This window comes from Mugil cephalus, chromosome 23, assembly GCF_022458985.1.
Source record: "Mugil cephalus isolate CIBA_MC_2020 chromosome 23, CIBA_Mcephalus_1.1, whole genome shotgun sequence".
Lineage (NCBI taxonomy): Eukaryota > Metazoa > Chordata > Actinopteri > Mugiliformes > Mugilidae > Mugil > Mugil cephalus.
The window spans coordinates 6,160,410-6,175,967 of record NC_061792.1 but is presented as its reverse complement, the minus strand read 5'-3'; the positions used below and the strand labels follow the sequence as shown (position 1 = coordinate 6,175,967).

At 40.9% G+C, this 15,558-nt stretch overlaps 1 protein-coding gene across 1 annotated transcript; it reads left to right on the top strand.

Moving 5' to 3' along the window:
* Positions 1 to 697: 697 nt before the first annotated feature.
* LOC125001190 (NACHT, LRR and PYD domains-containing protein 3-like) lies at positions 698 to 15,266 on the top strand. Its single transcript, XM_047577110.1, has 19 exons — positions 698 to 852; positions 1,082 to 1,240; positions 1,825 to 1,957; positions 2,464 to 2,598; positions 3,009 to 3,143; positions 3,578 to 3,706; positions 3,905 to 4,018; positions 4,227 to 4,343; positions 4,544 to 4,657; positions 6,955 to 7,068; positions 7,532 to 7,645; positions 7,777 to 7,899; positions 8,312 to 8,390; positions 8,533 to 8,761; positions 10,445 to 12,230; positions 12,474 to 12,650; positions 12,895 to 13,068; positions 13,834 to 14,010; positions 14,110 to 15,266. The coding sequence occupies exons 3-19, from the start codon at positions 1,866 to 1,868 to the stop codon at positions 14,267 to 14,269; spliced, it is 3,969 nt and encodes a 1,322-aa protein (XP_047433066.1). The 5' UTR covers positions 698 to 852; positions 1,082 to 1,240; positions 1,825 to 1,865; the 3' UTR covers positions 14,270 to 15,266.
* The last annotated feature ends 292 nt before the right edge of the window (positions 15,267 to 15,558 follow it).

Here is a 15,558-nt window from a genome sequence, read left to right as displayed (position 1 = left end):
TCAGTCCAAAGACGCCAATGGTTGGTGAAATGTTTCATTTACTTTCATGTTGATTGCATTGCGTGAAGCATTGCGTTCATGTTTAACTGCTGTGTAGGCTGGTTAAGACAGCACTGACTTAATTGACTTTTCATTGTGAGCTTGAAAAATGAAAAGTATAAAATACAAAAGGATAATACGAAGTTAAAAATGTTAAAACTCTACTAAAAATGTTGAAAACTCGTGAAATTGAATGTTGAATGTAGACCAATTTTCAAGCTTCTGGATCAGTTATTTTTTTGTTTAGATTTTTCTTTATTCCAATAAGTGGTTAATTTTTTAAAAGTTGAATTAAAATATTGACATTTAATTTAAAATTCATTCAAAAAAGTTCAATTAAAATGTTGGGGTTTGTTTCTTTGACTTTAAATGTTTACAACCTGTACTGACCGATCAACTGAGGAAGCGAATCGATACCAAAACAAAAGCTGGAAGAAAAAAATAGAGTTGATTGAGTTGAGAATTTGGATTGTCCTTTGGAGTTGAGGAGAACTTGTCAAGAGAATTTACTAAAACAATGAAAAGGCACACCGTATTCCAATATGTTCTTTATTATGATTTGAATCTAAAGAGTCAGACTGAAATAATAAACGATGCCTTCATTCAGCAGGAAATCCAAAATGTACATGTGAATGATAAGGTCGCGAATTTACTTTCAGTTTCGTTAACGCTGAAACGCCGAACATTTTGTCCCGTGGACCTCCATCTGGAGGTAAATAAGGCAGGTTTTAATCATTAACACGGTAACATCAGCTGTCGTTTGAGATTTCCCATCTTCTACAGGAACGGAAAGATCGATATCATCCTGTGTCGGTAATGGAACGAAAGTCATTTTCATTGTTTTGTTATTTTAGTAATAGCTGCCAAATTAAACGTCACACTGCATTTCGCAGTTGTTGTTTTTTGTTTTTGTTTTTTTGAAAGAATTGTTTGTTTTTGTAGAGCTTCTTTTCATTATTTGATTTAAAGCAATTTTATTCCTATTATTTCTCATTCATTCATTTGTTTACGAATGAAATACGGCTTGTGTCGGGGGACGTAGGTGATTGGACAACTAATTGGGCAGCAACAGATGACGTTTCATTAGAAAACAACAAGAACAGAGGTAAACGAGTAGAGTCTCGTCCTGAGACTTTAGGGTCCAGGTGTGGAGGAGAGAGACATTTTCTTCGACTCTTCTTCAAACGCTGTTTGAGTCCATGTAAGTTCTGTCTTGAGTTACTTTACATCCTGCTCTCTAATGTTTGCTAAAGACGATTCATTCCCTAGAGGATGACAAAGATCACTCGAGTGTCATTCTCACAAATTACATAAGCTTTGTCATTCTCACACATTAATCATTATCCGGATTCAATGTCATTATCAGCTGACGTTTATTTGCTTTCTTTAGAAGAATAAACAGTTTTGTTTTTACTTCCGGGTATATGTATAAACCCGTCGTCTCCTTTAAAGTCAGACGCAGTGGCATAGTACTGTTTCCTGTCGGGCATTTCAAAATAAAACGTAAATCCGGAGATTAATGGAAGTTGAGAAACGCGGAATGAGATTGTGGAGGAAGTGGAGTTCGCTCCTCTGAACAGCGTTAACTCTGAGCGTTTGTTCATGTTCACAGCACAGGACCGATGCAGAGAGACAGTGTTGTTTTTGATTTCTAGTACTCATTTCTTCATACTGTTACCTGACTGATAAGAAACCAAAAATAAGAGCTAGTAAGTGCAGCCGATGTTTTGCAGTAGAAAGGATGTGAAGATGAGTTCAGATGAATGATTTGTGTTTCCTCTGTAGATGGAGGTACAGAGTGTGTGAGTTGGTGTTAATTCATCAGCATGGACCAGCGTGAGGACAGAGAGGAGGGAGTCTCTCCCTCTCAAACCATACATCTGTGTGGGGACCATAAGAACCAGACCAAAGCTCAGAGGTGAGGTGACTTTCGCTAACTGTCCATTTACTCTGATCCAAAATGATTAAACCATCATGCCTCCTATTTCTGTAAAAAAAAAAAAAAAAAATGACTCAAAACATCAGTAGAGTTCTGCACAGGTCCTGAAAGAAGACAAAGAGAACCCAATCAAACATATGAAACAGTAAGGGTGTACTGTGGTATTTGTTTATTCAGAAATTGGCCCAACACGTATGTGTGAGGTGCAAAAATAAGTCCTCTTTAGGATTACAAATTTTCAGAGTCCATCTAGTCAGAAGTTTTTCCAATTGAAAATTGAACTCCAAAAAAAAAAAAAGAAAAGAAAAAAATCAGAACACATGTTTGTGGAAGTCTGGATTCATTTTCTTTAATAACACAAAGCATTTTATTTGTTTTTTTTTTCTACTGTCAGTGTTTTCATTCATTTTTGTGCAGAACTTTAGAAAATTGTGAGGGGTGCAAAGACCATATACTGAAATTTATGTGTGTGTCTTGTATTGAAGCCCAGAGCAACAACTCACCAGAGCAGCCTCTGATGAATCTGAACCTGAACCTGAGTCCAGCTGTGTGTCTATGAAGAGTGACCATTCAAAGCACGCTGAAATTACTTTTGGACTACACGAGTCTGCTGGAAAAAAGTAAGATTTGACCGTTTTTAACGAGAATACATGCAAGTCGTTCTACGAAACAAAAACAGTCTTGATGTATTGAAACAGCCAAGTCAAAGTCCTGACCTCGATCCAGTACAAAATGTTGTGGAAGGTGTTATTTCATGTGAGGAAACCCATCAACATCCTGAAGAGTGGGTTAAAATCCCTCCCAGGTGCTGAAGACGACTGATCAGCAGTTACCGGAAATGTTTAGTTGACGTTATTGCTGCGTAGTGTCACACTAGATACTGAATAGAGATGTACAAATGATTCGTTTTGTTGAACAACACGAAAAGTTATTTTTTATACTATAAGGACTTTGAAATTCCTCTGATGTTTTCATTCATTCTTGTGCAGAACTTTAAAAAATTTAAATCTGTGTGTGTGTTGTATTAAAGCCCAGAACAACAACTCACAAGAGCAGCTTCTGATGAATCTGAACCTGAACCTGAGTCCAGCTGTGTGTCTATGAAGAGTGACCATTCAAAGCACGCTGAAATTACTTTTGGAGTACAACAGTCTGCTGGAAAAAAGTAAGATTTGACCGTTTTTAACGAGAATGCATGCAAATCGTTCTATGAAAGAAAATAGTCTTAATGTTTTGAAACAGCCAAGTCAAAGTCGTATCCTCGATCCAGTACAAATGTTGTGGAAGAACCTGAAGTTGTTAGTTCATGTGAGAGTGAGCTAAAATCCCTCCCAGGTGCTAAAGACGACTGATCAGCAGTTACCGGAAATGTTTAGTTAACATTATTGCTGCGTAGTGTCACACCAGATACTGAATAGAGATGTACAAATGATTCATTTTCTTGACAACACAAATGTGTAATATTTCTGTTTCATTTGTTTGAGTTCTCTTTTTATATTATGAGGACTTTGAAATTCCGCTGATGTTTTCATTCATTCTTGTGCAGAACTTGCAGAAAAAAAATTGAACTGAAATCTGTGTGTGTGTGTTGTATTAAAGCCCAGAGCAACAACTCACCAGAGCAGCCTCTGATGAATCTGAACCTGAGCCCAGCTGTGTCTCCCTGAAGAGTGATTGGTCAAAGGAAGCCGGATTAAATTTTCAAAAAAAAAACCCTGCTGGAAAACAGTAAGATTTAACTGATTTTTAAGCATTTTTCATACTTGCCTAGAACCTTTACACAGTACTGTATGATTATTCTGGAGGATGTAGTTTGTGGTGCCGTCAAACCGATCGAATGAAATGAAGTAGCCTGTCAAAATAATAGAAATGTGCAATGGTACAACACATAAATTTCTCACCTGCCGCTTTTCCTCTGTCTCCCAGAATCCATCAGAAACCACGGTCACCTGAACCTGAGTCCAGCTGTGTCTCCCTGAAGAGTGATTGGTCAAAGGAAGACGGATTAACTTTTCAACAAAAACCCCCCACTGGAAAACAGTAAGTTTTAAATGATTTTTAAGCATTTTTCATACTTGCCTAAAACCTTTCCACAGTACTGTATGATTATTTTTTATGATTAGTTTGGTGTAGTTTGTGGTGCCGTCATACAGAATTGAATAAAATGAAGTAGCCTGTCAAAATAATAGAAACGTGCGACAGTACAACGCATAAATTTCTCATATGCTGCTTTGCCTCTGTCTCCCAGAATTCATCAGAAACCACGTTCACCTGAACCTGAGCCCAGCTGTGTCTCCCTGAAGAGTGATTGGTCAAAGGAAGCCGGATTAACTTTTGGACAACAAAAACCCCCCACTGGAAAACAGTAAGATTTAACTGATTATTAAGCATTTTTCATACTTGCCTAAAACCTTTCCACAGTACTGTATGATTATTTTTTATGATTAGTGTGGTGTAGTTTGTGGTGCCATCATACAGAATTGAATAAAATTAAGTAGCCTGTCAAAATAATAGAAACGTGCGACGGTACAACGCATAAATTGCTGCTTTTCCTCTGTCTCCCAGAATCCATCAGAAACCACATTCACCTGAACCTGAGCCCAGCTGTGTCTCCCTGAAGAGTGATTGGTCAAAGGAAGCCGGATTAACTTTTGGACAACAAACCCCTGCTGGAAAACGGTACAGTTTAATTGATTTTTAACAAGGAACCACATTTGCCATCATGAATAGGTGTGTGTACATGCTGTGGTCAGCCAAGGAAACTTAGTACAGCAGATAATTCATTAATACCCAGGATAAGATGTTACAATCCTTTGTGCCATGATCTGAGGCAAAACCCATTTAGAAGCTTAGTCCAACTGAAAACCTGACCAGCAGGTTAGCAGTCAGCTACCAACTAACAACCAACAAGAAGACACCAGCTAACTAGCCTAGCCAGCAGCAGCAGGTAAGAAGTGATGGGACATGAAACTACACTTCAACCAACACTCACCCCCCTCTCTGCCTAAAAACGGAAGTAAGTGTCAGAAACCAGTGGGACCCAGGTACACCCATCTACTGTCCAGAGAAGTCTGGCCTGAAGTGGTCTTCATGGAAGAGTTGCAGCCAAAAATCCATCCCTCTGACACGGAAACAAGGCCATTAGACTCAACTATGCTCCAAAACATAGGAACTGTGGTTCAGAAAAATGGCAGCATGTGCTCCGGACTGAGGAGTTCAAATTGTAAATATTTGTCTGTAGCAGAAGGCAGTTTACTCACGAAGGGCTGGAGAGCTGTACGATAATGAGCGTCTGTAGACGACAATGAAACATGGTGGAGGCTCTTTGAAAGTCTGGGGTTGGAGATTTGGTCAGGAATAATGGTGTCCTAAGTGCTGAGAAATAGAGGTAGATACTTCCCCATCATCAATACCGTCAGAATCAGAGAAACTTCATTTATCCCAGAGGGGCAATTAGGAAAAATCAGGGAGGCGTATTATTGCCCCCAAATTTATTCTGCAGCAGGACAAAGACCCCAAACATCCAGCCAAGATCATTAAGGACTATGTTCAGCATAAAGAAGAACAAGAAGTTGTGGAAACGATGGCATGGCCCCCACAGAGCCCTGATCTCAACATCACGGAGTGTGTCTGGGATTACATGAGGAGAAAGAAAGATTTGGGGAAGCCTACATCCACAGAAGATCTGTGGTTAGCTCTCCAAGATGTTTGGAACAACCTACCAGCTGAGGTCTAGCCCCCACATGCTTTCAGACAGACATGGTTCTGGCTCCGTTTCTGTTGTGGAGTCTGAGAACCTTGGTTCTTTCTGGCAAACCAGCCCATGTACACACCAGTTTAAGTGGAACCCAGTTTACTGGGAGGAACCAAATTGGGAAGACGTTACTCCGCGTTACTGAGGCAACAGTAAACTAAAACAGTTGTGTCAAAATGGCAGATCTCATGGATCATCTGAGGGCTTTCGTCCTGTTGCTACCGACATTTGTTTTTCATCCAGCATGCATCAGCTGTTGATGGCAAGAACCTATCTAAACTATCTAAACTTACCATCATCATAGGTAGAGGACCCAGATGTGGCAGGTGGCACAAAATCTTGGCAGCCATGGCTGAGTTCAGCGCCACTGTCACCTATCATGGCATCCAAAAGTTTGAATGACAGGCCTGTATCCTCACATCCACCTCCACTTTTCTCCAGCTCCCCAGTCGTTTGAGTTTATTAATAATCTGATCAGGCGTACGGGAAAACTCAGCCTTGGCCATCTCCTCCACCAGTTCAGCATAAAGCTTGCTTTTCCTTCATTTGAAACCCCATTGCTGCCCACATGGCCACCAAACATCTGGTTTCCTCTGCGGACCTCTGCACATTCTTTTTTCCACGTTCGCTGTCAGTCGCTGGGTGGCCACTGATGATGTCACGGTTTGCAGGGAAGAACCAGGTATTTCTTGGTTCCCTTGAAAACCAACTTTTCAGGTCCCAAACTTGTTATTTTTTTCAGTCTGAATGCACTGGCCGGGTCAAAATTTGTTTTGGGAAGCGGAACCAGCACAGAGCCCTGCCAGTGTGAAAGCCCTAACAGAGCCCTGTTCTCAACATCATGGAGTGTGTCTGGCATTACATAAAGGGGAAGCCTGAATCCACAGATCTTCTGTGGTTAGTTCTCCAAGATGTTTGGAACAACCTACCTACTGAGTTCCTTCAAAACGTGTGTACAAGTAGAACTAGAAGAATTGATGTTGTGGTCACACCAAATATTGATTTGATTTAGATTTGTCTTCATTTCATGCACTTCATTTTGTTGATCAATGAAAATACTCTATTTTCACCCCCATTTTTGAAGGCATTGTTAGTTTTACACCATTTTTTCATACCTGCCCAAAACGTCTAGATAATACTGTATGATGATTTTGCAGGATATAGCTTGTGGGGCCATTAAACACGTACATTTATCCCCTCCTTCTTTTCCTCTCTCTCCCAGAATCCGCCAGAAACGACATTCACATGAACCTAAGCCCAGCTGCATGTCTCTGAAGAGTGACCATTCAAAGGAAAAAGAATTTACTTTTAAACGTCGACGCTCTGCTGGAAATAGGTAAGATTTAACCAATTTTTATCAAGAAACCACATTCGCCATCATGGTCAGATGTGTGTTCTGTATTTCCAGCTGTGATATTGTGTGAAACTACAGAGTTACATGCATGTCTCTTGCGCAGAAACATTTTGTTGTCGTCTCTCCAGCACAACCAGGATCATTAGACTGAGTGTAGTGACTGTGAGACACCAGAGACTGACTGAAGTTTACTTGTATCATACAATAGTGAAAATAGATGCTTTCTAATATGAAAGATTTGAACTAAATCCTCCTTCATGACTGTTATAATGTTCAGATGATGTTGAAATGGTGTTAGAAAGCTGGTAACTCAGATATGTGATTAGCTTGGAGGATGTAGTTTGTGGTGCTGTTAAACAGAATTGAATGAAATGAAGTAGCCTGTCAAAATAATAACAGTTCAACACCTACATTTCTTCCCTGCTGCTTTTCCTCTGTCTCCTAGAAACTATCAGAAACCACGCTCACGTGAACCTGAGCGCACCTGTGCATCTCTGAAAAGTGACCATTCAAAGGAAGCTGAATTTACTTTTAGACAACAACAGTCTACTGGAAATAAGTGAGATTTAACAGATGTGATGTTGTGTAGAGCTACGTGCATCTCCCTTGCACATCTAGTTATCACAATTGTCTGTCGTTATACTCACCAAGCGTAAATTTCTACCCTGCTTGTTTTCTTTTGTCTTCCAGAATACGCCAGAAGCCATGGTCACGGGAACCTGACCCTGAACTCAGCTCTGCGTCTTTGACGAGCCATCGGTCAAAGAAGAACATTGTTGACTTTAAAACACATCAGCCCTCAGCTACAAAGAAGTACGATATAATTGAATATAAACTGAGCATAAGTGCTCTTCTACTTAGACATTTAAGAACTCTGGTCCAAGATTGGCCTAGCTGCTGATATTTGCTCCGAGTTCCTGTCCTCTAACTTGTCATCTAATTTTTTCTATATTACATTCAGTTCTGTAGTACTAGTGTATAGCATGTTAACTGCTGTTTGTATCTCTCCATCTCTCTGCGTGTGAACTTTCTGTGATCTTAATGGAGTGTAAAGTCTTGTTTCACTTCCTGGAGGATGTTTCAACATGTTAGTGCTCATTCTGAGCAGAACAATCAGTACAGAACACACAATCTTTAATTCATTGTTTCCGTATGTGTGCATTCATACAATGTTTATAGTTGGCAGAAACATGATGAGAACTAATTGTTGATGATTGGTCCACAGAGTCTACCAGAAGAGTTCAGAGCTTCCCAGTGGTCAGTCTGTCCAGCAGCATCAAACACCACTGGACTCCATATTTACGGTCTGTACATGTACAACAACTACTTGACATCTATTCACAACTCTTTGTAGACCAGGGGATGATCAGTCTGGCCAGTGTGGACCTGATGTCTGGCTCCATGATTCCACTGGGATTGTTTGATTCATATAGTTTTCTGTTCCAGCTGCTGGAGGACAACATCGTCACTTTTGTGAAGAACGAGCTGAAGAAGTTCCACAAGGTTCTGAGTCCAGGTTACCCAAAATGCTTAGAGGGTCAGATGGAGGATGATGAGGTGTTGGAGGGTGAGGATGAAGAGCAGAGGAAGATCAACAGAGAAGCATTTCAGAACATCACAATGAACTTCCTGAGGAGAATGAAGCAAGAGGGGCTGGCTGACTGTTTGCAGAACAGTAAGAGGATTTATTTTTTTATTTTTTTATACTATATTGATCCCTGAGGGGAAATTCTGTCCTGCTGTTTGACCCATCCATTTGTTCACACACAGTAATAGATAAAAGATTTCTCTGAATATTTAACCTTTTGGATAAATCCAATCCAGGTTCCAATCCAATTTATTTATGAAGCACAATTTTAAATAAACACAAAGGTTGCCAAAGTGTTGTACAGTAAATTGGACACAACAAAAGCATAATAAAAATGTAAAAATACAAATATACAGAGGTAGCACCAAAGACCATCTCCTCTCTTTTCATCATAACATTTAAAATGTTTAGAGCCATCCAGGACTTGACATTATTAACACAGTTTAACAGTGGCTTAAAGGAGAATGAATGAGCCCTTTTAAGGGGGACATAGAACTGACAGTCATCAGCGTAACAGTTAAATAAAATGCCATGCATCCTAAGAATGTAACCAAATAGGAGAAGATTATACAGAAAATGAAAGGGGGCCCAGGACTGAGTCATGTGGAACCCCACGTAAAAAAGTATCAGTAGTCACCAAGGTTGACACAGAATGTTTGATGATGATTCCAGTGGAGAGCCCCGGATGCTCACCCACTGCTACAAACAAGCAATTAGGATGTTGTGGTCCACTGTATCAAATACGGCAGTTAAGACTAAGAGCACAGGGATTACACTGTGACAAGAGTCAGTAACTTAAAAATAAAGAGCGACCGATATGGACTTTTGAGGAAGTTTTTTTTTTTTTTTTTTTTGCATGGCCGATGGTCAGTATGTGCTGACGATTTTTCTGAGCGGGTATTTCTCCCTTCCCCTCCTTTTTCTCATCATTCTGTCCTTTCTCTCCTTTTGGACTAAACAGACAGGAGTCTGTTTTGGACCTTGGTTTTAACATCAACAAAAATTCCTACCAAAAGCTGAACAACGGCACAACAGCTCCAATCTAAGCTGTTGACAATGGCTGATTGACAACCTGCACTTTTAGTAAAACATCAGCTAGAAACTCCTACTGAACAATAACAACAGTAAAAGAAAACAGTAAAAGACTGTAATGTGTTTGTGCTTAGCGATAAAGTAAATAGATCTTTGTTTGGTGTGTGTGTGTGTGCGTGTGCGCGTGTGCGTGTGTGAAAGCACCATGTATCAGCCAATACTGATACCAGTAAAAAATTGGAATAGAATATTGGTCGATCTCTAGCTAAAAACATGTTGTTAAGAGTGCTGATTCTGTGCTGTGCAATGTTTTAAAACTAGATTGGAAAATTTCGAGAACGTTTTGATCATTGGAAAAAGTCCATGAGCTGACAGTCTTTTTTTAATCAATCATTGAGCCTCATCTCGGTGACAAAGAGGAAATCCAGGTCGCGAGACATGAAGAAGTCCTTCAGGACAAATGTTTTATTTGCAAACGATCTTGCATTAACCAAGCCAAACCTGGCAGGAGCTGGTGGCTCTGGGTGAGCAGCTGATAGTGGGTCCCAGCGGTAAAGCCACACGTTCACCGCGTCCACTCAGCACCAATGGGGACGAACAGGGCAGGGACTGTGGGGTTGAAACATCAATGACATACTTACTAATATCTCAAGAGATCAAAACATATTCAATGATTTGTTTTTATTGGATTAGCTTGTTACAATATTCACTTTCTTGTTTAATTGTGTTTTCATTTAGATCTTACTGCTGCAGCTTGTCAACGTGAACTTAAATCTACTCTGAAGGAGAAGTTCCAGTGTGTGTTTGAGGGGATTGCTAAAGCAGGAAACCCAACTCTACTGAAAGAGATCTATACAGAGCTCTACATCACAGAGGGAGGAACTGCAGAGGTCAATGATGAACATGAGGTCAAATGGATTGAAACGGCATCCAGGGAACGAGACGACATACCAGAAACAACCATCAGGCAGGAAGACATCTTTGAAGGCCCACCTGGAAGAGATAAACCAATCAGAACAGTGATGACTATGGGAGTGGCTGGCATTGGGAAAACAGTCTTAACACAGAAGTTCACTCTGGACTGGGCTGAAGGCAAAACCAACCAGAACATCCACTTCACATTTCCATTCACTTTCAGAGAGCTGAATGTAGTGAAAGAGAAGAAGTTCAGTTTGGTGGAACTTGTTCATTACTTCTTTACTGAAACCAAAGAAGCAGGAATCTGCAGCTTTGAAGAGTTCCAGGTTGTGTTCATCTTTGATGGTCTGGATGAGTGTCGACTTCCTCTGGACTTCCACAACACTGAGATCCTGACTGATGTCACAAAGTCCACCTCAGTGGATGTGCTGCTGACAAACCTCATCAGGGGGAAACTTCTTCCCTCTGCTCGCCTCTGGATAACCACACGACCTGCAGCAGCCAATCAGATCCCTCCTGAGCGTGTTGACATGATGACAGAGGTCAGAGGGTTCAATGACCCCCAGAAGGAGGAGTACTTCAGGAAGAGATTCAGAGATGAGGAGCAGGCCAGCAGCATCATCTCCCACATCAAGACATCACGAAGCCTCCACATCATGTGTCACATCCCAGTCTTCTGCTGGATCTCTGCTACAGTTCTGGAGGATGTGTTGGAAACCAGAGAGAGAGGAGATCTCCCCAAGACCCTGACTGAGATGTACATCCACTTCCTGGTGGTTCAGACCAAAGTCAAGAATGTCAAGTATGATGGAGGATCTGGGATAGATCACCACTGGAGTGCAAAGACCAGGAAGATGATTGAGTCTCTGGGAAAACTGGCTTTTGATCAACTGCTGAAAGGAAACCTGATCTTCTATGAATCAGACCTGACAGACTATGACATCAATATCAGAGCAGCCTCAGTGTCCTCAGGAGTGTTGACACAGATCTTTAAAGAGGAGAGAGGATTGTACCAGATCAAGGTGTTCTGCTTCATCCATTTGAGTGTTCAGGAGTTTCTGGCTGCAGTTTACTTGATCCACTGTTACACCAACGGAAAAATACAGGTGCTGAAGGACTTCCTGGGACAAAACTACAATAACTCATCTCTGGATGTCTTTCTGAAAAGAGTCATGGAGAAATCTGTGGAGAGTAGCAATGGTCACCTAGATCTGTTGGTTCGCTTCCTTCATGGTCTCTCTCTGCAGTCCAACCAGAGACACTTAAGAGGACTACTGGGTCAGAGAGAGACCAGTCCAGAAGTGACCCAGAGGGCCATTGACAACCTGAAGACAATGGAAATGTACAAAATTTCTCCGGACAGAAGCATCAACATCTTCCACTGTCTGATTGAGATGAATGACCTCTCAGTTCATCAGGACATCCAAGAGTTCCTCAAATCAGACAACAGATCAGAGAAGAAACTCTCTGAAATCCACTGCTCAGCTCTGGCCTACGTGCTGCAGATGTCACAGGTTCTGGAGGTGCTGGATGTGAAGACATACAACACAACATTGGAGGGACGACGGAGATTGATTCCAGCTGTGTGGAACTGCAGAAAGGCTGTGTAAGTCCAGATGTGATCAACATTATGCACCAGTGTAGATTAGTAGTTTAGTTCCTCAGATAATGACACTATAACATTGACATTATATGTATGTCTTCAGAGACTGATGAGAACCATTTGTTTCAAGTCAAACACAGTCAGATATATAATGACAGATCATCTGAACCATTGGTCTTAACAGAAGTATAAGATCTAGGAACTAGTATAAGATTTCTTCTTGTATTTGTTTGTGTATCACAACAGACTTTGTGGCTGTGGACTGACAAAGAGACTCTCTGAAGTCATTGTCTCAGCTCTGAAGTCCAACCCCTCCTATCTGAGACACCTGGACCTGAGCTTTAACAACCAGCTGCAGGATTCAGGAGTGAATCATCTGTGTGGTTTTCTGAAGAGTCCACACTGTAGACTGGAGACTCTGGGGTCAGTAAATGTTTTTTATTTTTGTTTTGTTTGTTTGTTGCCTTTATTTGTTCTCTCAGTTCAAGACTCAACAAATAATCATTTCACCTTTGTGCCATCTGTGAGATGACTGATACCTGCAAACCACTCGATCTTATTACACAGAACAGTCATTACATTTATCTCTGACCAGATGATGAAACACTCAATGATTTCAAGTTGGAGCTTCTGTCCTCTAAATGTTCTTCTCTTGTTCTTTATTTAGATTCAGTTGCTGTAGTTTGACAAAGTCCAGCTGTGATTCTCTGGGATCTGCACTAAAGTACAACCCCACTCATCTGAGACATCTGGACCTGAGCAACAACCAGCTGCAGGATTTAGGAGTGAAGCATCTGTGTGGTTTTCTGGAGAGTCCACAGTGCAGACTGCAGAATCTGGGGTCAGTTCACTGACATTTGTTGTAGTTTTTATTGTTATTGTATTTTTTTAATCGCATTTTTATGACATAGTCTAAGGTACAGATACGAGTCAGGACCAATTCCAGGTGATGAACCATTGGCATTGGCACTTGTGAGGATCGGTAAATAACACAGAGAAAATAACTATTTTGTTAAATTAAGGAGCATCGTGCTCTTTAGTAGTGTTGTCCTGTTGGATTGTACAGTGCCTTGCAAAGGTATATCTTCAACTTTGAAGGTACGTACATACTTTGTAGAGCCAAAGTAGCTTTGAATCACTCTCTATGAACTTGCCCACATCTGGCCACTGGCATTTTTCCTCAAGGCAAGTGGGTTCCACTGGTCAACAACAATCTTCAAGCCGGACCACAGATTCTCAGTTGGATTAAGGGTCTGGGTTTTGACTAGGCCATTCCAACACATTTAAATGTTTCCACTTAAACCACTCAAATGTTGCTTTAGCAGTATGCTCAGGGTCATTGTCGTGATGGAAGGTGAACCTCCATCCGAGTCAGAAATCACTAGCAAACCCCTCCATATATTTAGAACCATCTATCTTTCTCATGATTCTGACGATTTTCCCAGTCCCTGGTGCTGAAAGCATCAACACAGCATGATGTTGCCACCACCATGTTTTCATTTCAAAAATGTGTTTGGTTTGCGCCAGACATTTCCTGATGAGCAACAGCTTGTTGTCATTAATTTTAATGAGAGCTCTTTGTTACTGGTTCTGTTTGTCTGTTCAGATTGTCTCGATGTGGTTTGTCAGAGATCAGCTGTAAGTCTTTGGTCTCAGCTCTGGAGTCCAACCCCTCCCATCTCAGAGAGCTGGACCTGAGTGGAAACAAGCTGATTCAAGATTCAGGAGTGAAGCATCTGTGTGACTTTCTGCAGAATCCACTCTGTAGATTGAAGTCACTGGGGTAAGACACCATGTTTTATTTGTGATGTGAAAGTTGTGTCTGTGAAATGACGAATAATTAAGTGATCTTTTAAACCTACCTGATTTATTCTTGATTCAGACTGAGGGGCTGCAGTTTGTCAGCGATCAGCTGTGGTTTTCTGGTCTCGGCTCTGGAGTCCAACAAATGTCTCGAAGAGCTGGACCTGAATGAGAACAAGCTGCAGGATTCAGCATTGAATCCTCTAAGAAGCTATGTGGTCCTCAAGTCCACGCTGTAGACTGGAGACTCTGAGGTCAGTAGAAGGTTGGAGTGAGTCCACGGTGCTTTAAGCAGACCTTTTCTGTCATTTGGATGTCAATACTTGAAAATGAATGTGGTGGGTCTCCATTATAAACTCATATTCTCTATGTAACTTTTACATGAATATGTTTTACAAACTCATTTCAATACTACATAAGTGATCCGTTTGTTCCATTTTCATTTTTGTCACATGTCTGATTGAAGCCTGAAAATCACAGGCTCTGATTTTAACAATAAATATCTGTCCTTCTGTCATTAGGTTCATTCATGTGTATTCAATTACAGCCTCAATGTTTCTTTGTCAGACATACAGATTCTTTCTTTAAACGAGTCAATGTTTTATTTCTGTTGCGGCATTGAATGAAACCTGCAGAGGCAACAGAGTTGATGCTAAAAGTCTCTACAGGTCTGTGAGCCTCAAGGCCAATGTGGTCACTGCAACATGTTTACATGAGAGCTGAAACTGCCAGCACTAAACAGCTTCTCTACTGTTTATACTTCTTTGTATACGTCTTTAAGTTGAGGGAGGAATGGCTTTTCAATTCATTCCTCTGAATGTCCTGTATATAAATAGAACTGACAATAAAAGTATTTCAATCTTGAATCTTTAAATCTTCTCTCCTCCTTAAAACTGGATGTCCTGAATCACTGAGACCCTCTTCAGACTGTCAGGAGAAGGCAGAAAAGGTATTGCATTCAAATCTAATGACGGTCCGAGACTGCATCTCTAGGATGTGATCAGAATGATCACAATGAACTGATGATAGCGCTGCCAAAAAAAAACAGAAGAACCTGGACCAGACGGTCCAAGAGGAAAATTTAAGCTGAGAACGAGGAAAATGCCAGAAAGAAATCCTGACAAACAACTGCACAAAGAAAGAACACTAAAAGCATCCAAATACAAAAGTAAAGAACGGTAAAAGCACCTCTGGTGGTTTGCGTGTAAACCTTTTGAATAAAAGTCCTAGAAAGCAGCAGTGTGTCTTTATTTGTATTGCTTTAATATGGTTGAACCTCAGGAACCTCAGTTAAACTAACTCTGTCAGTGGAGTGGTTTGTTCAGTTGTTCTACCACATGAACTCAACTCAACACAGAGAATCTTCAGCTGCTTCGTTGGTCCAACACTCAAAGCTTCTCCAAAGTCCAGAGGAAGGTCTGAGGCTGAGAGTCTTCAGGTTGAGGGGAGACAAGTGTTGGAGCTGCTGACTGAACGACTCAGTGAGTCGGGAGTTGAATCTGGAGCCGAACGGCTCCTCAGAGGGCGG

Coding starts and splice junctions, on each gene's coding strand:
- LOC125001190 (XM_047577110.1), top strand. CDS start 1,866: ATGGACCAGCGTGAGGACAGAGAGGAGGGAGTCTCTCCCTCTCAAACC. Junction 8,391..8,532: donor CACTGGACTCCATATTTACG/GTCTGTACATGT, acceptor TTTCTGTTCCAG/CTGCTGGAGGACAACATCGT. Junction 12,651..12,894: donor TGTAGACTGGAGACTCTGGG/GTCAGTAAATGT, acceptor TTCTTTATTTAG/ATTCAGTTGCTGTAGTTTGA.